Source organism: Phodopus roborovskii, unplaced genomic scaffold (genome assembly GCF_943737965.1).
Source record: "Phodopus roborovskii unplaced genomic scaffold, PHOROB, whole genome shotgun sequence".
Classification (NCBI taxonomy): domain Eukaryota; kingdom Metazoa; phylum Chordata; class Mammalia; order Rodentia; family Cricetidae; genus Phodopus; species Phodopus roborovskii.
The window spans coordinates 6,934,248-6,947,909 of NW_026126689.1; the positions used below are offsets into that span (position 1 = coordinate 6,934,248).

The 13,662-nt window shown below is 48.7% G+C and overlaps 1 protein-coding gene across 1 annotated transcript in view; it reads left to right on the top strand.

Moving 5' to 3' along the window:
• The first annotated feature begins 329 nt into the window (after positions 1–329).
• Zc3hav1 (zinc finger CCCH-type containing, antiviral 1) overlaps positions 330–13,662 on the top strand; it is a 40,851-nt gene continuing 27,518 nt past the window's right edge. Inside the window, exon 1 of the mRNA XM_051174635.1 lies at positions 330–952. Coding sequence (XP_051030592.1) covers positions 645–952 — 308 coding nt within the window. The 5' untranslated portion in view covers positions 330–644. The remainder of the gene's footprint in view (positions 953–13,662) is intronic.

Here is a 13,662-nt window from a genome sequence, read left to right on the forward strand (position 1 = left end):
GGTGCGCAGAAAGTGCGTAGTCCAGATCTGATGCAGCGCGATCAGGCCTGGGACAGATTTTTGAGAACCTCTGTGTCACCCGAGCTCCACCTGTTCGTTCGAGTTATTTCCACAAGTGCAAGTTTGGTTAGGAGCCACGAACTGGAGTGCCTGCGAGGATTGACGACACAGGCAGAGCGCCCTGCTTGGAGGAAGCGCTCACCAGGGTCAGCTCTTTCCGGCGCTGGGTGGGGCAAACTTGAGGGCGCCTCTAGTGGGCCCCCCCGGGATGCGTCACTCGCCTCAGGCTAATCAGAACTCCACCCGAGCCCCACGAACGACTCTACTTCCTCCCTTCCCGGTCGCAGCCTCTCAGTCCCGAACCGTGGGCATCTCACGTCTAGCCTGGAGCCGAGGGTGTCGGGCGCACGCAGACCTGCCGGCTTAGCGTGGCCGCCTTCCCAGCCGCTCTCCGGCGCTGCTGAGCTTAAATCTGACCCCGGGACCCGCCTGGTGAGGTCGGGCCTCGCGACGCCACCGCCAGAGTTGGAAAGCGAAACCGCTCGGCTCCGCAAACGGCACCGCCCGCGTCCGCCCCTAAGTTTCGATTCTCCGCGAAGCGGTGTCCCGCGCTGCGGCCAGAGCAGCGGCAGCCATAGCGCGCCATGGCAGACCCCGGGGTATGCTGCTTCATCACCAAGATCCTGTGCGCCCACGGGGGCCGCATGACCCTGGAGGGACTGCTGGCCGAGATCGCGCTCCCCGAGGCGCAGCTCTGTGAGCTGCTGGAGGCGGCGGGGCCCGATCGCTTCGTGCTGCTGGATATCGTAGGCCAGACCGGGATCACTCGGTCGGTGGTGGCCACCACCCGAGCCCGCGTCTGCCGTCGCAAGTACTGCGAGAGACCCTGTGACAGCCTGCACCTCTGCAAGCTCAACCTGCTGGGCCGGTGCCACTATTCACACGCTCAGCGGTGAGTGCGCCGGGCGGGAGTGCGGGAGCTTCTCGGCCGGTCTGGCCGGGGGCCGCGGGGCTGCTTCCTGGGGGAGGCCCGGGCGCGGTGGATGTCGCTGACTGCTTTCTCTCCCATTTCCTCAGACCTCCTAGGCTAGTGGTTCTCAACCTTCTAATGGTGCGACCCTTGAATACCGTTCCTCACGTGGTGACCTCATAGCTGCAATTTTGCAACTTCCATGAATCCTAATGCAAACCTCTTTTCCCGATGGTATTAGGGGACCCCTGTGAAGGGGTCTTCCGACTCCCAGGTTGAGACCCCCTTCCCTGGGCCAAAGCGATATTGCCTGAAAAGACTAGGCTGCCTCTCTACCCTTCCCGTCGCTCACTAAAATCCTAATTAAAGTACTTTTGGGACAACCAGAGTTTAGAGAAGTTGCAGGTAGGTCTTTTCCTCCTTGCTACCCTGGTCACCCCCCTCCCCGGCGTGTTGTGGTCTCCCCTGAACCCCAGCAGTGCTGGGCACTCGGTGTCTCGCTGCGCCTACCCGGGGACCCGCTGTGGCCCGCCACTCCTAGGCTCCCCACGTCCCCCGCCGTCTCGTCTAGCGACCGGCCGCGCCACCTGGCCAGAGTGGCCCTCCTTGAGATTACCAAAGACGTGGTGGCCTCCTAACCTCCCTGCCGGGTCTGCGTGGTGGCTCGCACACACTGAGCATCCGGTTCTTGCGAACGGTTCTTTCAAATTGCGTGAAACAATGTAGTTGTAATTCTCAGGCAGCTGCTTCTGCTCCAACTTGATTCTGTTTCGCTTCCTAAATATAGGCGTTTCCAGGGCTTAAATCAAGCCGTTTATTTAGCTGTCTTCCAAGTTTCTCTGTGAGAGGGATCACTCGCTTTATTCACCTGTCGTCTCTCTCCGGAGATAGCCTCTAAACTCATACCCCGCAGGCCTGCGTTATGAATCCAGCGCCTCCATCTCCCGCGCCCGGGGAACCAGTGTCCTGTGCACTTGAGCCAAACTCCCCCCAGACAGGCTCCTCGACCTTACCCCCGCCGTCTCTAGTTTATATAATTTGTCATCCTTTTGTCCTTTCCTCTTGTGTGTGAGTTAGTACTGAAGAGTGATAGGGACCACCTACATGCTAGGCAAACACCCCACCACTGGACACCTAAACAATCTATTTGAGTCAGAGTCTGACCAACTTGCCCAGGCTAGCCTCCAGTTTGCTCCATAGCCCTTGAATTTGGGTTCCTCCTGTCACATACTCCCAAGTGGCTGAAATTGCACTCAGGCTTTCAGCTCACACTTTGGCTCGTTTATTTTTTCTGGGTAGAGGTTTTTTTTTTTTTTTTTTTTTTTTTTTGAGACAGGGTTTTCTGCGCCTTTGGAACCTGTCCTGGAATTAGCTCTGTAGACCAGGCTGAACTCAAGGAGATCTGCCTGCCTTTGCCTCCCCAGTGCTGAGACAAAAGGCGTGCACACCAACGCTTGGCCACTTTTTTGATTCTTAAAAAAAATTGTGTTGCCTTTTTTTGGAAACAACGTGATCTTCAAACTTTTTAAAAAAACAACTCCAGTTACCTCCATTTTGTGAGTATGAAAACACACAAAGGAATTCACATAATTCATTAAGTATTTGAAGAAATACTTCAGTGTGACCCCCCCCTTTTTTTAATATTTACTGTTCTGATGCAACAGTTTGAAAGCCTTTCTGAGTTACCGGAAGTCATGTTTAGGAGTAGGCATGTAAGTTGCTTACAACAGAAGAAATTGCTGAGTAGGGAGGAAGCGAAGTGGTTAGAGGTAGAAAAGGAAGGAACATTCTAGCACTGTACTGAATAGCAACAGGGTTAGGACACTTTGTGATTCATTTTTATTTTCCTGTCATTGCCTGTTCTGAGATTTTCTCCAGCAATTGTTGGCTTTGAAAAGTTTCAGTGTTTCTCTACAGTCTCATCATATTAAAGATGGAGAGGGAGCCAGGTGGTGGTGGTGGTGGTACACCCTTTAATGCCAGGTGAATCTCTGGAGTGTGGGTTCTGCAGGGCGAGTTCCAAGACAGCCAGAGCTGTCACACAGAGAATCCCTGTCTCAAAAAAACACAAAACAAAACAAGAAGAGGAAAAAAGTGGAGAGGGTAGACTGCTGAGCCTCCATGGTCCTATCTTTTTGATTCAACAGTTTTCAAAATGTGGTCTCTCCATCTCAGTCTCCATCCCCGGGCCTCTCCATCTCCACCCCCACCCCCAGCGCTTTATGTTAAAGCAAATCCCAGTGGTTACTTACTTCCTAAAGTATTCAGTATTGTGAACAGATAAAGACTGTTATTTTATTAGAATTTTCACAGTATAGTCATTGATCACTTAAAAAAAAAAGTCTCTAGCATCGGTAGTGGCCCATGCCTTTAATCACTGTTCTTGGGACTCAGAGTTTGAGGCTAGCTGGTGTACAAAGTGAGTTCCAAGACAGCCAGAACTGTTACACAGAGAAACTCTGTCTCAAAACACAAAACAAAACAAACAAAGAAGTCTTCCTCTTGCTCTCCTTCCTTTGGTCCAGGCTGGTTCAGAACTCTGGTTAGGCCAAGGGTGACCTTGAGTTTCTGTTCTTGCCTCCATCCTAAGTGCTGAGATTACATGCTTGGCACAACCATAGCAGAAATATGGAGTGCTGGAAACTGAAGCTCCCACCTCCTGCACGCTAGCAAAGCATTTTACCAGTGTAATTACCTCCTCAGACCCCTAACAATATTTCATTGTCATATAATTTGATGTTGGAATTCTCCTGATTGCGTAGTAGTCTAACTTTTTTTTTTTCAGGTAAAACATCCATATAGACATAATCCATGATTACTTTGATACGTATCCAATATGTTTCTAGAACTGTCATTTCAGTTTGTTGCATACAACATGTGTAGAATTTTTAGTTTTATAAATTTTGTTATTTTTGTCTGGTTTGAAACAACCATTTTAAGTTCCCACACTGGCTTGGAAATGACACGTTTCTGTATTTTGAAAGATTACATATAAAAGGGATTATTTGAGTTTGGATAGAGATATACTCTCCAGAGAGTTCATTATTTAAGGGGGAGCTGGAATGTTGTTTTTGTCTTTGTGTTTCTTGTTTGTTTTAGTGGGTAGCTTCCTGTGGCCTGGAACTTACTTATGGAGACTGCGCTGACCTCTGACAAAGATCCACCAGCCTCTGACTCCAGAGGGCACACACATCATAGCTGGCTAGAGTATGTTCACTATTTACGTGTATGGCCGTTTGTGCCTGCACAAGCTTCACTGTCTTGTGCCTGGTACCCTCTGAGGGTGGAAAAAAGCATCATACCATCTGAAACTGTAGCCACAGACTGCTGTGAGCCATTGTGTGGTGCTGGGAATTGAACCCTGGTCCTCTGTAAGAGCAGCCAGTACTCTCAACCCACCCAACCATCTCCAGGCCTACTCTCCTCGGAGTCTAGGCAACAGCTTTTTTTTTTTTTTTTTAAACCAAGTTTGTTTTGTAGTATTTTTGCCTTTTAGTGACTCCTACAGAATTTTGTCTTCTAAAACTTGACATGAATTAATGACTCTTGAATCACTGGCTAAGGTGTCAGTTAACCATTTAATATCCACAATGGTATACTGTAATTGTATGTTGTAGTGTAATTTGTAATTTTTGCTGGTCTTGTAATATTTTCTCAGTAGTACTTTTATTTACAGATAGAAATTCCCGTCCAGGATTCCTGAATTCCCTTTTGTAATGCTTCTGGCTATACATTTTAGTTGACAAAGGGCTTTCCTAGGTAGGCTGTGTTATACTTGTCTGGGTGCTCAAGTTTGTCATTTCTGTTTGCTTTGCTGACACAATATTCCCCAACCTGAAATTCAAGTCCCAGGTGTGACACAGAGACTAATTATGTAATAGGCACAGTAGAGTTGACAGCTAAATTAGTTTTCACCATAGCACCTGAGAAGTCTGCAGGACAAGTCCGGAGACCAGACCTGGCTCTGCTGGGATTAGAGGCGTGTGCCACCACCGCTGGCAAGTCCTTCCCTTTAAACAGTATGTTAACGTTGTTGTTAGTGTTTAGTATGTGTGTGTACAGGTGTACAGTGTGTGTGGGGATCACACATGTACACATGTGGACTTCAGCACAGTTCTGTGGACTTGGTTACCCTCTTCTATTTGCTTTGCTTGTGAGACAGGGTCTTCAAAGCTTGCCTCAAACTCAAGAAAAAAAAATCCCCCCGCTTCAGCGTCTTGGGTACTAGTATACTGGCATACACCATCCCAACACGCCGCCTAAACGCTGTCTTGGGGCTTCAGAGAGTACGGCTCGGCAGTAAAACACTTACTGCTCTTGTTGGGTTTCAGCATCAGTAGGACTGACTGCTCAAAACCATTTGTAACCCCAGCTTTGTGAGGTCTGACGCCCTCTTCCGGCCTCCACAGGCACCAGGCATTCGTGGGCTGCGCGTTATTACTCACAGATAAAATGAAAATAAATGAACCTAACATAAAAATCTTACCTCAGTCAGATGAGTCAGGCATGGAGGTCTTTAGAGTTTTTGCTGGAGGCCACCATAGCTTGCAGCTGGCAGAGGTGACAAGTCAACCCTATTTGTGTGGCGTTGGCTCTTCCGTTGTCTAGGAGCATACAGCACACAGCGGTGTATAACTCAGGCTACTCTCCGTGCAGGCATGAGCTCTGTTGACCTGGTTGGAGCAGGTGTCTTAGGTTCATTTTGTTACTACGGTTTCCATCAATGTAGGTCCCCCCCCCCCCCCCCCCCCCCCCCCCCCCCGGGACTCTTTACTGCTTTTAAGGTATTCATTGCTGAAACTTTGGTCAGGTGTGGGCCTGTGATCTGGCTCATGGGGTAAAATGCTTGCTTTGCAAACCTGGTGATGTGAGTTCTATGCCCAGGCCCCACAGAAAGATAGAAGAAGGAAATCCAATCCACAGAGCCGTCCTCTGCTTTCTACACGCACACTGGCATGAACATGCCCCCATGTATGCATTAGACATTAGTGCGCGCACACACACACACACACACACACACACACACACACAAATAAATCATTTTTAAAAGGGATATAGAATGAATGCCTCCATCTTTACATTTTCGCCCGTCTCTTAGAAAATGAAGAGCCCTGAGAGACCCCTCAGCATATTTGTTTCCACCCTTTAGCTCCATTCCTCTGCCTGTTTCCACATCTACAAATCAGCAGGTGACTGGGTATTTGTAAACTCCAAATCTGCCCATTCAGCCACTGCTGATGGAGAATATGCAGGGGAGAGCCTGAATCATTGTTTTCCAAACAATCCAGCAGAACAAGTATTTACATAGCATTTGCATTGTCTTAGGTATTGTAAGAAGTCTCGAGATGACACCTGTAGGCTACGTGCAAATGCTGTGCCTTTTACACAAGGGAATCTAACATGGACCTCGGCACCGAGGAGGACTTGAAGTCAGCCTCTGGGGTCACTGAAGAGTGGCTCTTCTTTGCTCATTTGCTCTTGTTGGATCAGCATGCTTCACCTGCTCTGTTTTTTAATTCTCTTTTTGCCTTGAGCTCTGGGTTTTATGGGTCTTGGTTCTGGTCTGTGCCAAGTTGTAACACTACTCAGTTTTAAAGGATACCCGAAGCCTGCACCATGCTTGGGGTCCTTGGGCCCACGGAAGTCTCGGTATCTAGCATCTGCTTTATGTTTCCTGTGGAAGGAAACGGCTCGCACAGCCTGGTGCATCTAATGTACTCCTTCAGGTTCTCACTTCCGTGGTGTAGGGAGAGAAATGGCTGATGGGCCGGAACTGGGAAACAGGGCTCCCATCTTCCACTCTGAGACTGAGCAGTCTGAGAATTCTAAATTCATAGCTGCCCATCCTGGTCAGTATGGACCAATATTTGTCACAGTAGCAGGAAAGAATTCAATAGCTTGACTTACTATATATATATTACTATATATAGTAAATATGTTAGATTTTTCTATGTAGGTATTTCACATGGGCCTTCATTTACAACTCTGCTATAACCCCACAACTTTTGGAGGGGGGCTATTCTGATTTATTAAGGTATAAAGCTTTTTGATCTTTTATTATTTTGATGATGTTTCTTTGCACATCTTCCCTATAGAACTAATAATTTCCAAACCTACCTTAAGTTTTATGAGATGATGATGCTAAATTGTTTTCTAAAGAGTGTTTATGGAAAGCCAGGTGGCCCTTAATCCCAGCGCTTGGGAGGCAGAGGCAGGCTGATCTCAGTGAGTTTGAGGCCAGCCTGATCTACAGAGCGAGTTCCAGGACAGCCAGGAATGTTACATGGAGGAACCCTGTCTTGAAATAGGGTTTGTGGAGCTGGGCATGGTGGGACCCACCCTTAACACCAACACTTGGGAGCCAGAGGCACAAATTTCCAATGGCCAATGAGACCACTTACAGGGAGCATAAATTGGCCAACACTTTTTTCCTGGAGATAAGGTCTCATTGCATAGCCCTGGCCCAATGTAGAACTCACTCTATAGACCAGGCTGACCTCAAACTCACATAGACCGGCTGCCTCTGCCTCCTTAGCGCTGGGGCAAAAGGCGTGCCCGACCCTGCTCTCCATCATTTTTTTTGGAGGGGGTTTGATCTCAACTCTTGATGTAGGTGAGAACAACCTTCTGTATCACCCTGAATTTTTGAAGTTTGTTGACTTGGTGCATTTATTGGTACTCTTTTGGGATTTTTAAACACAGCGTTCTGTTTGTTTGTGGCTGTTTTTGAGACAGGGATTCTCTGTGTAGCCTTGACTGACCTCCACTTCAGAGATCGGCCTGCTTCAGCCTCCCAGGTGCTGGATTACAGGCCCGAGCCACCACAACCAGCTCATGGTATTTGTTTTTTATTTTTTGGTTGTTGTTTGTAATGTTCTTTATTTAATGGTTTTTAAAAAGACATTTTCTGTGTATTTGAGTGCTCTACCGGTATGTACACCTTTACTCCAGAAGAGGGCATCCGATCCCACTACAGATGGTTGTAGCCACCTTGTGGTTTCCGGGAATTGAACTCAAGACCTCTGGGGAGAGCAGTCAATGCTCTTAACTGCAGAGCCATCTCTCCAGCTCCCATTGTTGTTTTTTAAATAGCTAAATGCATTTTTAAATCTCGTGTCAATGAGTACATTCATGGCTTATTTGTTTTGTTTTATAGTTACCTAACTAATACCATTATCAACAGCCAGACGCTCCCCTCATCCTCCAGAAAATGCCCTCACATCTGTTCCTTTCCTACCTCCATCTTCTGTTTGAACTTAGTCTGTTCTGGACCTGTCCTCTTCAGTGTGGCCTCTGGGGACTGCCTGGCTCCTTTTAGGCCGTATGTTTCCGGAGCTTGTGTTTTAGTTGAGCAAGTATCACATAGTTGGTTTGGGTGTATGTTCTTGGGAGGGGCCTCCTGGGTAGTGCTTTCTGGCTTTCTGTCGGTAGAGCCAGCCCTCAAGTCTTAAAGGCACACTTGCTATTTTCTGCAACCTGTTGACCAAGCAGGGGTGCAGGCCAGGAGAATCATTTTGGTATCTGTTCTATTTCAGATTTGCTTCACGTTTTTTAAAATTTTACGTCCATCATACTTGATACTCAGTGTCTGCAATGTTCTGCAAAATATGATCTAAGAAACTCCATATAAATAATACTTACAATGATTAAAAAAGTTTTTTAATAGGGGTAAGCTTTGTACGGTGTCAGTACTGGCATTAGCCCATTGCTGCATTGGGGTTCTACATCAGCACCGTGGTGGCAACAAATACTTTCTGCTTTTAGGTTAGATAGGAATCTATCTGATCTTTATGCACAAGTTACTTTGGACTAGGCAAGGCTTGGGAATGGAAAGAGGAGGAAACGATTCTGGGAGACAGAGGATGTCAGGAGCAAGAAGAAACAGGCAGGCCTTGAAGTCTGTTTAGTGAGGGGTGACCTTGAACCTCTGATTCTTCTGTCGTCTCCTGAGTGCTGGGCTTATAGGCATGTGCTGGGGTTATAGGTGTGTGCCAGAGTATAGGTGTATGCTGGGGTTACATACAGGTGTGTGCCTGGGTTGCAGGTGTGTACCATGGTTACAGGTGGGTGCCACCACGCCAGGTTTTAGAGGCCAGACATTAATTAACCAATCTGGAGCAGGGGAGGGAGCTGAGCTGGCTTGGAGAGTATGGCTCATTATAGTAAGCCTTTAACTGTTTAGCATATCAGAGAAGGGAGTTTACTGTTTTAGACGCTCATGCTCCCAGACTCAATAAGGAATTAGCTTTCAAATATTTTGGTCCCTCGCTCTTGTCAGAGCACTTTGAACACATGCCGTCACCCCTTGGCCCTTTGGGTGGGGGACCTTCTGGTATGAAAGTCTCTAATCCAAAATGGCGTAGGTTTTACACGTGACCTCCACACACCCTCCCAACTCTAGACTATGCACATGGCCTAATACAATGTAAGCACAGGGTATCTGTTTATACTGACGTCCTGGCACAATCAAAATCTGTATGGAGGATGAAGACTGCTCCTAGGTGTGGTTGAGGAGAAGGTTTACTGTGGCTAAGAGGCTGAAAACAGTCCCAGGCATCTGGATTGATTTTCAGCCTGAACCCGGCCCTGAGAGGAGAGAGAGAGAGAGAGAGAGAGAGAGAGAGAGAGAGAGAGAGAGAGAGAGAGAGAGAAAGGGAGGAGCCTAGGACCTGGGGATCAAGAGGCCACAAGAGGAAAAATGGCTGGGTTTTATTGGAAAAGAGCAGCTGGGGGAGGGAAGCAAACTCAGAGGCTGGAGAGGTTTAGGGTAGGGGACATACCGCCAGCCTGATGACCCTCTAACAAGTCAAGTACTTGTGAGTAGGGAGAGGCTGGATGCACATTGATGCTTCCCGTGTGTGTGTGTGTGTGTGTGTGTGTGTGTGTGTGTGTATCTACATACACACACACATACTTGTTTTTGTGTGTGCCTTTCTGCATGTGTGTGTACCACAAGGCTGCAAGTATCCACACAGGCTAGAAGAAGGTATTGGAAACCCTGAGCTGGTGTTTCAGGTGGTTTTGAGCAGCTCAGTGTGGATTCTAGGAACCAGATTGGAGTCCCCAGGAGAGCACTGAGTGCTCTCAACCGCAGAGCAGCCTCTCTAATCCTGGGCTTGTTTGTTTGTTTGTTTGTTAGAGACAGGATTTCTCTGAACTCACAGAGATCCTCTTGCCTAGTGCTGGGATTAAAGGCGTGCGCCTCCAATGCCAGGCCAGTCCCATACTTTGAATGTTAGGTGTGACTCAGGCATGGAGATTTTGTTTGAGGGTTTTGTTTTTGTAGCGGGGATTGAACCTGGGAGTTCACACATGCTAGACAAGTGTGTAGCCACTGAACTACATCTCCAGGTTGGACATGGGGGGTGGGGGGACACTCTTCCAAGTCCGAAGGAGATTCCACTGGCACCAGGTTGCCTTCCCCTCCACACAACTGTAGACAGTTCACGGAGCTCTCTCCGCCCCCTCGCCGCCCCGCCCTCTGGGCCTGGGGGCTCTGATGTCTCTGCTGCTACTTCAGGGGCTCGCTCTGCCCTGGGACGGTTGGCTGAGTTCCTGGAGTGTTGGGGGTCAGCCAGCTGTGGCCAAAGCCTTTTAGTTCCAGGCTTTCCCTCCCGTGTCCTTGGTCACGAACTGCTCTTTGACTCCATCCGATTGAGCGGCACGAACTCTGTGACCCACCCCTGCTGGCTCCTGAGCGACCTTGCTGTGTAACCGAGAGACTCGAAGCACAGAGGATGGAGTCCAGCGCTTTGAATGCTTTATTAGGGTTGTCCAGATCATATCGTTCACACATCCTGGTTCCTTTTCTACCTGGCTCGTATCGTGGTGCACTATTTCCTGTTTCCTATGCAAATCAATCAGTTGTCTCTGTGTTTATCAACCGCTTGGGTTAGAGGGGAACACAAGGGTTAGGGGGGAAAGGAAAGGATGTTTCAGTGTAGTATCCATCAAAACTAGAGATTCTTAGGTTTTCTGCTGTTGTAATCTTCTGTTGAGCAGCTGGTGTGTTTACTGAGGGAACACACCCAATCAGGAGCCTCACCCAGAATTGAGTGTGAAAAGCCCAACCCTCAAATCCTGGGCCCAGAAGTCACATTAGATTTTCCTGGGGTCTCACACCGGTCAGACTCAAGCAGTCTCCAGGTGTGACTGGGTCCAGACATTTTAAAACAGTCCTCAGTTGGGGATTATGTGTTTGTTGCCTGGGATAAGAACCGTTTTTTGCAGGCTAGATTGTTAGACCACGCCCTTTGGCTGGGTGGGAGGGTTAAAGCAACATTTTGTTTTGTGGCTAGAAGGCAAAGGAAAAAGGTCATTCATTGTTAGGCTTGGGGTCTTAGAGATGCTTCTGCCTCAAAGCTACCATTTCCTGTGACTGGAGCTTGCTTGCGTGTGTATCTGCTGCGTGCACTCTGCAAATGTTTGCCTTGTCCTGGGCAATCCATGCAGGATTGTAAACAAGCTCTTTTTCAGGGACACCCAAGGCTTTAATCAACTCTCTCCCCAAGAGCCATTGTCCCCTGAGGGGAGGGAACCATGACTACTTCCAGGATCATCCGGGAGTCCCAACCCCGACCTTTAGACATGTTTCAGAAATGGCTTGGGACCCAGCAATCAGTAGTCTGACAAACACTCAGACTCTGAGACAGCTCTGAAACCAGTCCTGGCTGTGAGCTACGGGACAGGAAGGAGGCTTCAGCCTTAGCTCTAATTAGACCGGCAACTGTGCCTGTCTCTTCCCAGCAAACCCTCACCATAGGGCTTTGTCCCATGGCACTATGACCTTCCCTCTCTGCTTTTACTCTGTACCCGATTTTCCAGTTAGTAATGGGGAGCAATAGCTTCAGACCTCCCCACAGTTTTCATTCCTAAGTCTCTGAGCTCCGGGTTCAGTGTGCGCATCGGGGGCCTCTGTCCCCCCAGCTCCTCTTGCTTTTGATATCTGAGTTCACTGGCCCGCTCTTTCCTGTTACCTGCCTCTCTCCTGAGGTTTCAGTTTGTTGGGCCGTAGTTGCCCACGTTAGGGTTATTGTAATCATTAAGCTCCCGGACAGGAAACATGATAGATGTTACTTTCTGTTATTTCCTTAGACAGACAGCCCGCCTTGTGGCTGACCGGTGTACTGAAATGAGGGCTAAGATTAAAAACCTGTAAGAAGGGCTGGAGGGATGGCACAGGCTGCTCTTCCAGAGGACCTGAGTTCGAGTCCCAGCAACCACATGTTGGCTTGCCTACTACCATTTATACTGAGGTCTGGGGCCCTCCTCTTCTGCCCTTCAGGGATGCATGCAGACAGAACACTGTATGCATACCAAATAAACCTTAAAAACAAACAAACAAACAAACACCTGTAAAAAGCAGCTGAGGGGTGCATGGAGCCTGTGGGAAAACAGCAGGGCCCCTGGGAATGGGGTGCCAGCCACATGCTGACTAGGCAGATGCAACAGGCAAGCTGGGTTTGGAGATAAGGAAGGAAAAGTAAAACTGGACCCACCAGAAGCACAGCCTCCAGGCCAGCTCAACCCTTCCTTTAGACATCCATGCCTTGAGTGGACTCCAAGCAGAGGGAGGGCCCCACAGGCTCTGTGGTCAGGGTGTCTGGGCTGGACCCAAAGGAAAGCAAGGATTCTTTGACTAACAGTTGTCAATCTGAGTCAGGGGGTGGAACCTGTTTGTCCGTGGCAGTGTTTGAGCAGGTGACATGACCCGCTGAGCCACTGCACTGGCCCGGGCAGTGTTTCAGATATGTGGCAACCAGAAGCTTAATGGGAACGGCTGTGGGAACAGTGAAGTAAGGTTAGGACACTCTACACCTCTGGCAGAGCTGTAACTGTGTGTGGGAGGGTTGGGGAAGGGATTGATTACCTTCAGCGGCTTAGCAGCCTCCTCAGATCTTCTCTGTGGCTTCTGGTGATAAATAAGGCGGAGGTTCTGCCCAGCTGCAAGGGTTCTTGGCCGGTAGAGGCTGGTGGGAGCAGTTATCTGAAACCACAGAGCAGAAGCCCTAAGTTAGCAGAGCCAAGGTCAGCCTTATCAAGGAGCACCAGAAATTCCCTGGAAGGCAAGGTTAGCAGCGGAGAAAGTGAGGGAAGGGCCTGTCTGGGAAAAAACGGCAACGATGGAGGCAGGCCTTCAGGAGCCGGGCATCATTCCTCAGGAGCCGGGCATCATTCCTCAGGAGCTGTCCCTGAGTCGGGACTACTCAAGTAGCTACCTGACTGCTGAGCTCTAGGCCTGTGTGCCCTTCTCCAGGGCTGGGAGGGTAAACAAGCTACCGGGCGTAGCTTTTTTTTTTTTTTTTTTAATGTATGTTCTGGGGATTGAACTCAGGTTGTCATGATGGCAAGGCATGCACCTTACTGATTGAGCTGTTATCTCCAGCCCACATGAATGACTTCTCAAGACTAATTCTGTCTTATTTTTGTTTGTTTTCCTGTTTTTGAGACAAGGTTTCGTGCAGCCCTGGCTGCTATAGAACTCAGCTCTGTAGATCAGGCTGGCCTCAGATTCAAAGAGATCCGCCTGCCTCTGCCTCCCCAGTGCTGGGATTAAAAGCGTACACCACCACTGCCTGGTCCCAAACTCATGGTGATCTGCATGCCTCTGCCTCAGAATTAAAAATGATTTCCTCCTGTGAAAACCCACCCGTTTCAAGAAAGTCATTTTGCATTTCCGTTTACCAGGGATA